The 12,600-nt window shown below is 40.4% G+C and overlaps 1 protein-coding gene across 1 annotated transcript in view; it reads right to left on the reverse strand.

Moving 5' to 3' along the window:
- The window catches only part of emx3 (empty spiracles homeobox 3), a 23,146-nt gene extending 11,986 nt beyond the window's left edge, over window positions 1–11,160 (reverse strand). Inside the window, exon 1 of the mRNA XM_008305458.1 lies at window positions 10,744–11,160. Coding sequence (XP_008303680.1) covers window positions 10,744–11,122 — 379 coding nt within the window. The 5' untranslated portion in view covers window positions 11,123–11,160. The remainder of the gene's footprint in view (window positions 1–10,743) is intronic.
- Between the last annotated feature and the right edge of the window lie 1,440 nt (window positions 11,161–12,600).

Here is a 12,600-nt window from a genome sequence, read left to right on the forward strand (position 1 = left end):
TTTCTGGTCATTTTAATCTCCTGGTGGTTGTTTTTAATGTTGTTTTGGTCATTTTGCATCTTTTTTAGTCATATTGTGCAACTTTAATAAAATAAAATAAAAGTTGTAGTTTTCAGCTTCTGAAACACGTTTTTTTTTTTTTTTTTTTTTTAAAGACTTTTTTTTTCCTTTATCTGAGAGGACAGACAGAGAGAGAGGGGAAATCGGGGAGAAAAACCTGCAGCGGGACTCGAACCCACGACCTCTGTGTCGGGATCACAGCCCCTGAACATGAATGCCAGCTCAACCGGGTGAGCTACAGCGGCGCCCCAAAACATGAATATATAATACATTTCGTAGCCACTCACAAACAATTCCGTGTTTTGGACTAAACGACGTCTGATCATCTCTTAGACTCACTTTTACACTTTTTTTTTTTAACAACACTCGGAGAAACAGAATTTAATTTAACGTTTCGACGACTAAACCTCCGACTCTCAAAGAACGTCAGTAAAACTATCAAATAATCAAGTTTTTAAACCACAGGATCAAACATTTGCAGCTTTGAGCCTCTGAAACATGAATATTTGAACCTGTTCTGGGTGTTTCGGACTAAAGGCGACGTATTGACACGTGTCCGACTCTTTTTTCACGTTTTTCCAGCTCCTTTGGACCAGACTGGTCCGTATTATTGTACTTTTTATTTTTCTGTGGATCAAACACAACAGAATTCAGTTCAACTGTTTAAACTTCAGCGTCACAAACTTTAGTGAAACTGCAGCTGTTAGCCGTGAAAATACCAAACATTTGCATTTTGTGTGTCTAAAACAAACGTGTGATTCTTTAATTGTCATTAATATTTCTGTGTTTTGGACTAAAGACGTGTTTGAATTCTTTTTGTTTCACTTTTTTTAGACGAGACTCGTCTCCATCGCTGGACTTTTACTTTTTAATTGTTTTTCTACTGGTTGCTTAGTCAAGTTTTTTTTTTTTTTTTTTTAATTGTTTTTCTACTGGTTGCTTAGTCAAGTTTTTTTTTTTTTTTTAAATCTGGTATTTGCAGTTTAAAGCCTCTGAAACGTGAATACTTCATACTTTGATTTGTAGGTATGAATATTTTTTGTGTTTTCGGCTGAAGATGATGTCTGGAGATGCTTTTTTCATCAGCACAGCAGCAACTTTGAGTCAAAAACTTCTGGTTTTGTTTCGTAAAAACACCAAATATTTGCAGGTTTTACCTTCAAAAGCACAAACACTTGAGAATATTCTGGTTTCTGGACGATACCAGACGTCTCAGGATGTTTTAGACTCACGTCTGACCGTTTCTGGACTGATTCTGAGGAACCGGTCCGTACTTCGGTACTCTTAACTGATGTTCACGCCTCGGACCTGCTGAGCTTCACCTCCGGTTGCCTCCGGGTTCAGCTGCAGCTGGTGGTCAAACCAACATTTCCATGTCGGTGAAGCTGATTTTCCTGAAGCGAGTCGACTTTTCGCCAAAACCCAGCAGCTCATTTGTTTATCAGGTGGAAGAAATGTGAGCGCGGCGCCGCTGAAACCGGACTCCGGTTCTGTTCCCTCCAAACCGACTCGCAGCTCTCCGACCGTTTATTGAAATAATTTTCTAAATATATATTTTACATAAAAACAAATGCGAGCTCGAGTTCTTTTTAACGCGCTGAAAGGAATCGCCGCCGCCAACACGCGCTACGCAAAGACGCGGTTTTCGATGGGGCGAGCAGGACAATGGCGGCGGTTGGACGGCGACGCGTTCTCACGCTTTTATCCGACGTTAGCTTCACTAAAGCGACATTCATATGCAAACCGAAGTCCGTCTCGGCTTGCAAATGTTTCTGTTGAGCGTCAAATCACGCTTTGGTGCAACGGCGGCGAGTTTCGGAGGCGAGGGGACGACTCGGATAATTAAAGAAAAACGCAGCAAACTCGTGAAGAAAAGTTTGTTTGTTTGCAGGATTTAACGTTTGAGGCTAAAGTTTTCGTGCTCGAGTTACAAACTGAAGCCGGTTTCACAGAAGTCGGTTCATCGGCCGCGAATCTGAGAGAAGCTAAAACAGTTTTAATTAAACAGGAAAGAAGAAGACGTTTAACAGAAAAGGAGCTCAGGAGGAAATATTTCAGATTCTCATCCATCAAACTGACCAGATTTAATACTTTATGTTGTTTTCTTCGTTTAAAGCAGCGTTCAGGCGACACCGAGTCGGATTTCTGTTTGTTAGTTGTTTAAAAATCTTATTTAAAGTGTGTGTTTGCTCCTTTTATTCCCCGTCTGGTTGTTTTTAAGCATCATGTTGGTCATTTTGTGTCTCGTTTTGTCGATTTTAAACATCGTTTGTCTCCTTTTTAGCATCACGTTCATCATTTAGCATCTGATTTGTGTTTCTTTTGTAAATCTGAGGTTTGTTGAAGCAGCTTCCAGGTCTGCTGATATATTCAATATGTCTGATCAGTCTTATTTTCAACATTTAAATGGGTTTAGTTTTTAGTTTTAAGTCATTTAACATGTGCGTTTGCTAATTGTCTTCCTCTTGTGGTTGATTTTAGCATCGTTTTGTTACTTTTCTGTCTTGTTTTTGGCTTCGGTGAACATATTTCTGGTCATTTTCACCGCCTTGTGGTTGTTTTTAATATCGTTTTTAACATTTTGTGACTCTGGGGTCATTTTGCGTCTTGTTTCGGACATTTAGAGCGTCCTTTTGCTCATTTTTAGCTCCTTCTGGTTGTTTTTAATATCATTTTGCATCTTGTGTTGGTCTTTCTAAGCACGTTTCGGGTCGTTTTCGTCGTCTCGTGGTGTGTTTAAGGTCATTTTGAACATTCTGTGTCTTGTTTTTGGCATTTTGAACATCCTTTGGGTCATGTTGCGTCTTGTTTGCATCATGTTTTGCTATTTTTTAAGGTCTTTTTGGACATTTTAAATGTAATGTTAGTCATTTCCATTTCCTTGTGGTAACACTATTTCAGTCATTCTGTTGTTGGTTTGTTCCATCGGAGTGAGTTTTCTTCATGTTGCGTCTCGTTTTGGACCTCAGGGTCTTTTTTTGGTCGTTTTCGTTGCCTTGTGGTTGTTGGTTTGATCATTTTGTGTATTCTGTGTCTTATTTATGAAGCAGGCCGAGCAGCTCAAACACTTTGTGGATCTGAAACCCAAACTGAGCATCAGGTCGTGATTAATGACCTGCTTTGATTATAAAAGTGGCCTCAGACTCAGTTCTGGTTTTGTTTCCTTCAAGCTTGAACCCAGAAGATTAACAGATAAGAAACTGCTGATGTTTAGTTTCAGACGGGTTTAAAAGACACGTTATCTGTAAGGAATAAAACAAAAATCACCAAAAAGACTAAAAACTGGAACGAATGATTTAACTTTTCCAGTCTGTTGATGAATCACGTAAATGAACCAAATCTGAGCTCGTCATCAAAAATCACTTTGATTCTTCATGTTTGATTCAAAAAAACGCTAAAAGTGAAATCATTTCACCAACTGGGCTCTCTACAAAACATCCTGGTTCTGATTCTGCACGACTGACCCAGCTGTTGGAGATACATGCAGATGATGGTGGAACATCTTCCTACATCTGATGATTGGTAGCTGAAGCCTGGACCATCAGAGAACCTCTGGATGAGCAGATTTAGTGTCGAATGTGGCTGAAGTTTAGACAAATCCAGAGAGCAAAGAAACTCCTGAAAGTTCACAGTTTAGTTGGTAGACGGTCCGACCGCGGCGCCTCGGAGCTGCATTCAGCAGCACAAGAGCAGGAAATCCAACAGCTGCTCCCGGATCAGAGCGTTTCAGGCGGAGATGACCTGCTGAAGCCTGTTAGCACAGCTGGAAGCAGCAACAAGTCTGCAGCCTGGAGGCTTCGCTACAGCCTCACACTGCTGACAACAACAACAGGAGCAAGAAGCTTCAGACCGTCACACTTTATTTACCGATCTCACAGCAGCTGCAGAAAAACTCCAGATTTCTCAGATGGTTTGAATGTGAACAGACGACAGATCAAAAGTTTGCGGACACTTTGTGTGTAATTCCAACCAGCCTTGTCCGTTTAGTTTCAGTGAAGTTTTTCTACCATCTCTGTGTAAAAACCACCACGAAGAGACTCGATGGGACGAACGTGAGGCTCAAAACCAGACGATAGGTTTAAAAAATAGACCAAAAATGAAAATAAAATATACTAAACAACCGCAGAGACAATTAAAGGACTAAAAGAGACACAAAACCACCACAAAGAGACACGATGGGCCTTAAGAGACAAAGTTAAATCCCCAAACAAAGACACTGAACAACCAATGAGACTCAAAACTACCAAAAACTGACAAAATAGGACTAAAAAGAGGCAAAAACGGCCACAACAGCCTGAAGAATCTCTATAAATGGCACAAAACCATCATAAAAACACTAAAACTGCCAAAAAAGACTCCAAAATGATTAAAGAGACATTTTAGGACTGGGGAGGGAAAAAAACACAAAATTACCACAAAGACACAAAAAACACAACCGCAAAACCAAAAGGACAAAAGTATGTGGACAGTCTCTCTCTAACTGTTATGTGTTTTTGTCCATTTATTTTTGGTAAAGTGATATTTTTAACCGCAACATGTCGTTTTCAGACCTGATCAGCCGGAATCAACGATCAATAACTGCTCGTTGTGTCTACGCTCAGTCTGCACACAACGTAACACAGCGCCAGTCCAGTGACTCATTGTGCTGATAAAACACAAAGTCAGTGTTTCACATCTCAGACTGTGAGCCGACGAGTCGACGCTGAAAGAAATCGAAATATCTGAGAACCGAGGCTCCTTCCTTCAACTCTGGATCCTGAAATCCTCCCTGAGGTGCACGACTCTGTCAGTGTGGAGGAAAAGGTCCAACAACAACACAATCACAAAGAAACGCAAGACAACCGTGATGCTAACAGAAAGAACTGAACCACAAAGAGACATAACGGGACTAAAAAGACACAAAAACAGGCCCGAAAGCAGAAAACCACGCAGCAAGAAGACACAAACTACCAAAACGAGGCCAACAGGACTAAAAAAACAACACAAAAATCACCTTAAAGACACAAAACGTGAAGAGAAATGATCACAAAACTAAAACCAGCTGCAAAAATAACGAAAATCATCACAAAGACACCACAAAGAAAAAGCAAACTGGATGCAAAAGAACCAGAAAGGACCTGAAGGCAACACGAAAAGATGCAAAACATGCAAAAAGAGACAAAAATGAACAAATCACCAAAGATCCAAAACAATAAAACCAAACAAGACACAAAATCTCCACAGAGACACAAAATGACCACAAAAAGCTTAAAAAAGACGCCAAACCACGAAAAACGAAGCAAAAAACGTCACAAAGAGACGACAACAGACCAAAGAAGTTACCAGAGAAGAAACTGAAACCAACAAAAAGATGAAAAACAAAAACACACAAACTACAAAAAAGAGACGCAGCATCAAAAACACACACGACAAAACCCACGAGGACGTAAAAGCTTCTCAAATAAAACGAAACAAACACAAAACAGCTGCTAAAAAACTACCAAATGACACGAATGTAGGAACACCACAAACACACACAGCGACCATAAGGATGCAACACAACCACAAAGAAACTGGAAAACAGCTGCAGAGACACAAAAACCAACAGAAATGATCCAAAACTACTAGAATGAGATCATTTAAGACGAGAAAAGACACAAAACAGCAACAAATACGCACAAAATCACCACAAAAAGCTTAAAACGGCTGCAGAAAGGCCCCAAACCACGAAAAACGATGCAAAAAAACGCCACAAAGAGACGACAACAGACCAAAGGAGCTACCAGAAAAAACCTGAAACCAACACAAAGATGCAAAACAACCACGAAAACAAAAGGATGGAGAAAAAAACCCATGAAACTGACTGTAAATAAACGTGCCATGAAAAATGACAAAGAAACTCAAACCCAGCTCTAAAAAAATCAACTGAGATGAATTCAAGAAGATATAAAACTCCTGAAGAAAGATGATATAAGGCAAAAAAAAGACACAAAACGGCAACAAATACACACAAAATCACCACAAACGAACTCACACCAGCTGCAAAAAGGCCTCAAACCACGAAAAACGATGCAAAAAACCAGATGGATGTCAAGAGACAAGAAAAAAGAGAAAAAAAACTGAAACCAACACAAAGATGCACACAGAAAACACACAACCCCAAAAGGATGACAAAAAAAAACATGAAATGACAAAGAAACTCAAACCCAGCTCTAAAAAAATCAACTGAGATGAATTCAAGAAGATGCAAAACTAAAAGAAATTTAAAAACTCCTGAAAAAAGGAAATATAAAAAAAAAAAAAAAAAAAAAAGGCAAAAAAAAAACAAAAAAACAACAAAAAACAAACCAAAAACGCCGCAAAAAAAACCCAAAACAAGAAAAAACAAGCAAAAAAACCCAAGAAAAAAACAAAAAAAAACAAAAAAAGTAACAAAAAAAAAACAAACCAACAAAAAGATGCAAAACAACAACAAAAAACCCACAACCGCCAAACGGATGGAAAAAAAACCCACAAAACTGACGACAACTAAATGTGACATGATGACAAATGACAAAGAAAGTCCAAACCACCTCTAAAAAACCAACAGAAATGATGCAAAACTCCTGACGAGAGGCGACATAAAGACAAAAAAAAGACTAAATCAGCACAAAGACGCTGCAGAAAGACCGACGGAGGGAAAACTACCATGAAAAGAGGAAAAATAATCACAGAATAAACAGAAAAACGGCTGCAAAGAAGCTCCATCAATCAATCAAACACTAATAATCCATCAATCAGGAAACTGCACGAATCGAGGCGTTTGATTGGCTGCAGGGAGTGAAGCCGCTTCACATAAATCAATAAGAAGTGTGTGAAGGAGGCGGAGCTGAAAGGTCACCTGAGTCAGACAGGTGAGGCTCAGACAGAAGCTCTGGATTCATCCGCCGCTGAAAGTAGTTCCCCGACAACAGACCCTGAACCCAGAAACGGATCAATCAGGTGATGAAACGTCCAGAACTGAAGGCAGCAGCTTCAGAAATGTTCAGATTGAACTGATGTCTGACCAAGAAAAGCAGCAAATCTGCAAATATTTGGCTTTTTTTATTTATTATTTTCACTTGAAAGGTGACTAAAAGTGAATAGCTGATGAATGATGTGACTCTAAATCCACCTGACTGTCTGTCAAACCAAAGCTCAGAAATTCTAAAGTATTCAGTTTATAGACGTTTATAAAAGACTTTTCTTTCGTCAGACGCTGAAACCTGAAACTGAAGCCGTCGATCAGAAAACTGAGCTGAAGGTGAAAAGTTTGGTTTCACTAAAAAAAAAACAAATATTCAGATTAAACTGAGAACATTTAGAATAATTCAGCAGCGACTGAATGAACAACCGACGAGTCCTTCAGCCTTTCAAACATCAACGAAGCAAAAACAATCAATAAATTAATTAAATTCATTTGTGCTCAAACATCTTCGGTTTACAGACTTTTGTCGAAGCAAAGCAGCAGATTTCCTCCTTCAGCTGCGTTTTGGTTTGAATTCGGTTTGAGGAGTCGAGTCGTTGATGAGAAACAGCAGAAGATGTTTTTCACTTTTCAAAAGTCTCGTTTTGTTTGAGCACGAATCCAGAAAATCCTGAAACATTCAGCTGATCTCTGACAAAGGACGGCAGCAAATATCGGGCTGTTTTTCACGAGACTGAAAGAATAATTTGATTTTTTTATTTTAAAAGCCAAAATGTCTACAAGTCATTTCTTAAAAACTCCAAAAACGCTGAAATCTTCAGATGTTTGTCACAGAAAAACTACAAATATTTGACTTCATTGATCATTTCTGCTTTAAAGTGACTGAAGTCGCTGATTAATGATCCTGAAAAACACATTTCATAGTTTCCAGAAATATTTCTTTGTCTAAAAATCCTCAAATCTTCACGTTGGAGACGCTGAAACGTCTCAGATTTGCTTAAAGACAGACAGAAGCTATGAATCAGGTCTGAAATCCAACATTTTCAGACAAACATGTGGACGTTTTCTAAAAGAAAGAACAGAACTCAGCGTTTAAATGAGGTTAAACTGTCTGAGCTGTGAGCTTCTGGACGGGTTCCTCTGCTGCTCCGAGGCGTCGACAGCGAGCTGCTCTCCTGCTTGATTTCTCGTTTCTCCTTCGTTTGGATCAGTTTGAGTCTCACTGAAGGAGCAGCGAACATAAAATCAACCATAAAGTCAGAATGAGAGCGTTGCTGTGAAACATCTGTGTGAGGCGAACATCTGGGCAGCTCCACGTCCAGGAAACATCTCCACAGGTTTAACTTACAGAAACTGTCTCGTGCCTTTATTTGATTTTATTTGTATTTCACTGAGGTTTTTAAATTGATTCATACAATTAATTTATTATTTTATTAGTTGTTTTAATAAACATTAATTAATTCTGTATTGTTTTCCTTTTGTCTAAATGTTGAGTTGCTTTTCTTACAAAACGTTTTTGTTTTTTCTGCAGTAATAATAATTAAATTAATGATGCTCATAAATGTTTTGTTTTCTAATTTTCTAAATCTGTTTATTTTTTTTTGTCTTTTTTCTTTTCTCATTTTTGGGCTTCAGGAAATAATCCTCACCTGTTCGCTCCGTCTGTCGCCACAGTTTTAATCCTATTAGTCTTTTAAAACACTAAATGTATGAATTTATTATCACCTCACATATTTTCTAAAACCTTTCCAGACTTGTGTTCGTTTATGTTAATTATGTAAATAAGTTTTGGTTTGTTTTTTTTTGTCTGTTTGGCCTCTTTTTTATTTATTTTATTTTATTTCAAACCAACAATACACTGATTTAATTTGTTTTATTTGATTTTATTTTAATGCAAATAGTTAAATATCACCAAACCTGTCGGGTTTTTATTGTTGGCTTGGGTTTTGTTGACTTTTTGTTAATTAAATAAATTATTGGATTTGATCTTATTATAGTTCTGTTCTAATTTTTGTTTTGTTTTATTATTATTATTATTATTATTGTTTTAAATACGACATTTTCTAATCTTCCTTTAATTTGTTAAGTTCTTTTCTCTTCATTCTTTTTTTTTTTTTATCTGAATTTCTGTTCTGGAAACAAAACAACATATTTAGATTTTCTTTTTCTTTTCCTAAAGTCACACACATTATTGACTTTATTTTATTTTATTCTGAATGTTTTCACTTCCTGGTCATCGATCAAACCTGCAGCTTCCAATAACTAATCGATAATCAGTATCGGCTCTGAAACCTGCTGCTGCGCCTGAAGCAGCAAAGATTCTCCGTCAGATCAGTTTTACTTAAAGTTTAAAAACGGAGTGAAAATGTTCAGACAGAAAAAAAAACGAACTGAGCTCAAAATGTTTGAAATTAACAAAATAAATAAAAACTAAAGTTTCGTTTTGTTTTCGACACAAAACGTTTAAATTAATGCTTCGTTTCGCTTTAACAAGAAAAAAACCCAGAAATCTGTGAAATATTTCGATAATCTGACACGAAAACTGGTTTAGTTTCACAGCAGCAGGAGGGTTCATGATGAGAAATATCAGACAGAAAGTCAGAAAACATCAGAAAACATCCGCTGAACAAAGTTCTTCTCAGCAGGAAGGAGAAGATTCAAAAGTCCCTCAACAGAAAATAAGAAATGAGATTTTTTTTAAACTCGATTTTTAGCTCAAAGTATCTCAGATTCAGCAAATAATGAAAAAAAAAAGCTGCAAAGAAAAGAAGAAAAAAAGAAATCCGCTGCGAATAAATGAATATTTCTCACATTAAAGCAGAAAAAATCAAACCTGCAGAAACAAACTGAGCAGAAAACATCAGATTTAAAATGTGTCCGAGACTCACGATCTGCAAGAAAAACGAAATAAAAACCAGAAAATAACCCTGAGAAGGTGGTTCAAGACCCGCGAATGTCGAACAGATTAATAATTAATAATAGAAAAGAACAGAGAATAAAACGCTTCATCTCAAATTAGTAAAAAAAAAAAAAATAAGAAACTCAACACAAAGAAAAATGAGTTGGTTTGTTCAATAAATTCTGTTGTTTTTCCTGCAACACACACTTTATTTTCTAAACGTGTGTGAAGTCAACAAATAAAATCATTAAACAGCTCAGTGTGCTGCAAAAACCCCCCAATAATTATAACCCGGTTTCTAAAGAAAAATGTGGTTTTTAAATGCAGTGAATTCAACACAGCTCGTCGTATTTTAAACGTGTGTGATTGTGCAGGAATAATAAAAATAAAACTATAAAACAGCTCCAGGAGCAGAACCGCTGCTGAAAAACAGAGAAACAACTGAAATAAATAAAATAAACTGCTGTTTCTGAGCGCCATAAATCCCCTCCTGGTGGTTCTGCTCGTTTCTCGTTGTCTGTGTGTGAAGGTGGCTGAGACGAACCGAACTGTTCTGGACACCAGAGCAGCTGCTGGACGGTTCTCTGGTTCCTGAAACAAATGCTTCTTATTTTAAACTGTTGGAAACGAAACCAGCGGCTGCAAAACTCTAAAAACAACCACACGGGAGGAAAAATCGGATTTTTCGTGAAATAAAACTCCTGATTTTATTTCTGCAACACGCGCGCAAACCCGGAGGCCAGAAACGGGAAAGTAACGCAAAGAAAAGGCGCAAAAACAACCCAGAGGGGGGGAGCTGAGGAGCAGCCAAGAGGCGCAGCTCCGGCCGCTCGGCTGCAGCTCCGCGGCTCCGGCTCACCTTGGAAGCGGTGTCCCAGGTAGCGGCTCCGCAGCACCCACGGGTAGAAGCTCAGCGCGTCCCGGTGCTGCGGGCTGAAGAAGCTCTGCGGAGGGATCTGCAGCGGGTGCAGCGGCAGCCCGCCGGGGCCCTGCGTGTGCGTCCCGGGCTCCTGCAGCACCATGTCGGGCCCCGCAGAGAACAGAGTCCGTCCGCTGCCGCCCTGGAAGCCGAACACCCCGGCGGCAGCGGCGGCGGCGGCGGCGGCGGCTGAAGGGTGCAGGGACTCCGGGAAGCGCAGCGCCGTGGGCCGGATGGGCTCGTCCCCGGAGCCGCTCGCCTCCTTCCCGACCAGAGACTCGATGGTGAAGCACTTCTTGCTGCTGCTGTGCTGGAACATCGTCGGAGCTGCGCGGACACAAGTCGGTGGAGACGTGAACAGATCGGCGTCCGGGGAGTCCAGCTGCTCGGACTGGGGCGGCTCAGGCTCCCAGTGTTCCCATTATAGTCTCCCCGCCGGTGCGTAACAGCCGTGCGCAATCCTGATCGGTGCACCTGGCGGCGGCTGGGCTTGCCTCACCTGTCCGGGGCGGCGCCGCTGCTGCTGCTGCTGCTGCTGCTGCGGGTAAAAACTCCCAGAGAGGCTCCGGGCGGAGCCGCCGGTCCTCCGAGCTGCGGCCGGGTGAGAGCGGAGCGCGGCGGGGCTGCGGGCTGCTGTCAGTCGGTGTCTCGTCCCGCGTCCTGCCGCCTCATGCTGCACTGCGAGTGTGTGTCGGTCCGCGCGCTGCCCGCACATACCTGCCCTGCCCTCCCTGCCAGAGGTGCGCTGAGCATGCGCACAGGCGGCCGCTCCCACAGCCATTTTGTGGCTGGAGGAGGAGGGTGAGAGGTGAGGATGATGATGAGTGACAGGGATGAAGAGGATGAAGAGGATGAAGAACAAACAGCAGTTTCACGTTTTTACTCAACAAACAGAGAAAATCCATCAAAGTGCTTCAGCTCAGGTTGTTAAAATAAAACCAGTGAAAGCTTCCAAACATGCAGATCAGCGCGTTGTGTGTCTGTTTGTGGTGGTTTTGTGTGTCTGTGTCATCATTGTGTGTCTTTGTGGTGGTTTTGTGTGTCTGTGTCATCATCGTGTGTCTTTGTGGTGGTTTCTTGCCTCCTTGTCGTTCGTTTGCATCACCTCTCAGTTGTGTTGTTTTGAATCCGTTTTTAGTTTGTTTTGTGGTAAATATTTGTGTCTGTTTTGTGTCTTTTCTAGTTGTTGTGACTCTTTGTGTGTCTCTGTGTCATCATTGTGTGTCTTTGTGGAGGTTTTGCGTCAGTTTTTAGTTGTTTTGTGTCTCGTTTTTGTCAACTTGTGTGTCTGTTTGTTTCGGCCTCTTGTTTGTTGTTGTCTGTCTCTTTGTTTTCCTTTATTGTCTCTTTGCGGTTACCTTTGAGTCGGTTGTGGTTTGTTTTGTCTCTAATTGTCACCATTTGTCTGTTTTGTGTCTTTTCTACTTGTTCCGACTCGTTTGTGTGTCTCTGTGTCATCGTTGTGCGTCGCTTTCTGTCTCTTTGTGGTTGTTTTTTCCTGTTTGTCGTCGTTTTGTGTTATTTTTTATTTGTCTGATGTTTTTGCTGTTAGTTTGCGTCTTTCACCGTGTCCTATGTGTGTCTACATTCTGTCGTCTTGTGTCCCGTTGTGTTCGTTTTGTGTCTCCATGTTGTCGTCTCGCTGCTCTTGGTCTGAACTTTGAGTTTTTAGTTGTTTCTTGTTTGTTTTTTTGCTAAATTTGAGTCTCTTCTGGTTGTTTTGTGTGTTTTTGTCGTCCTTTGTGTGACTTTGTGTGTGTTTTGACTCCTGACCTGTGTGGACCTTTGGTCCGCTGA

Source organism: Stegastes partitus, unplaced genomic scaffold (assembly GCF_000690725.1).
Source record: "Stegastes partitus isolate 25-593 unplaced genomic scaffold, Stegastes_partitus-1.0.2 Scaffold2515, whole genome shotgun sequence".
In the NCBI taxonomy this organism is placed as follows: domain Eukaryota; kingdom Metazoa; phylum Chordata; class Actinopteri; family Pomacentridae; genus Stegastes; species Stegastes partitus.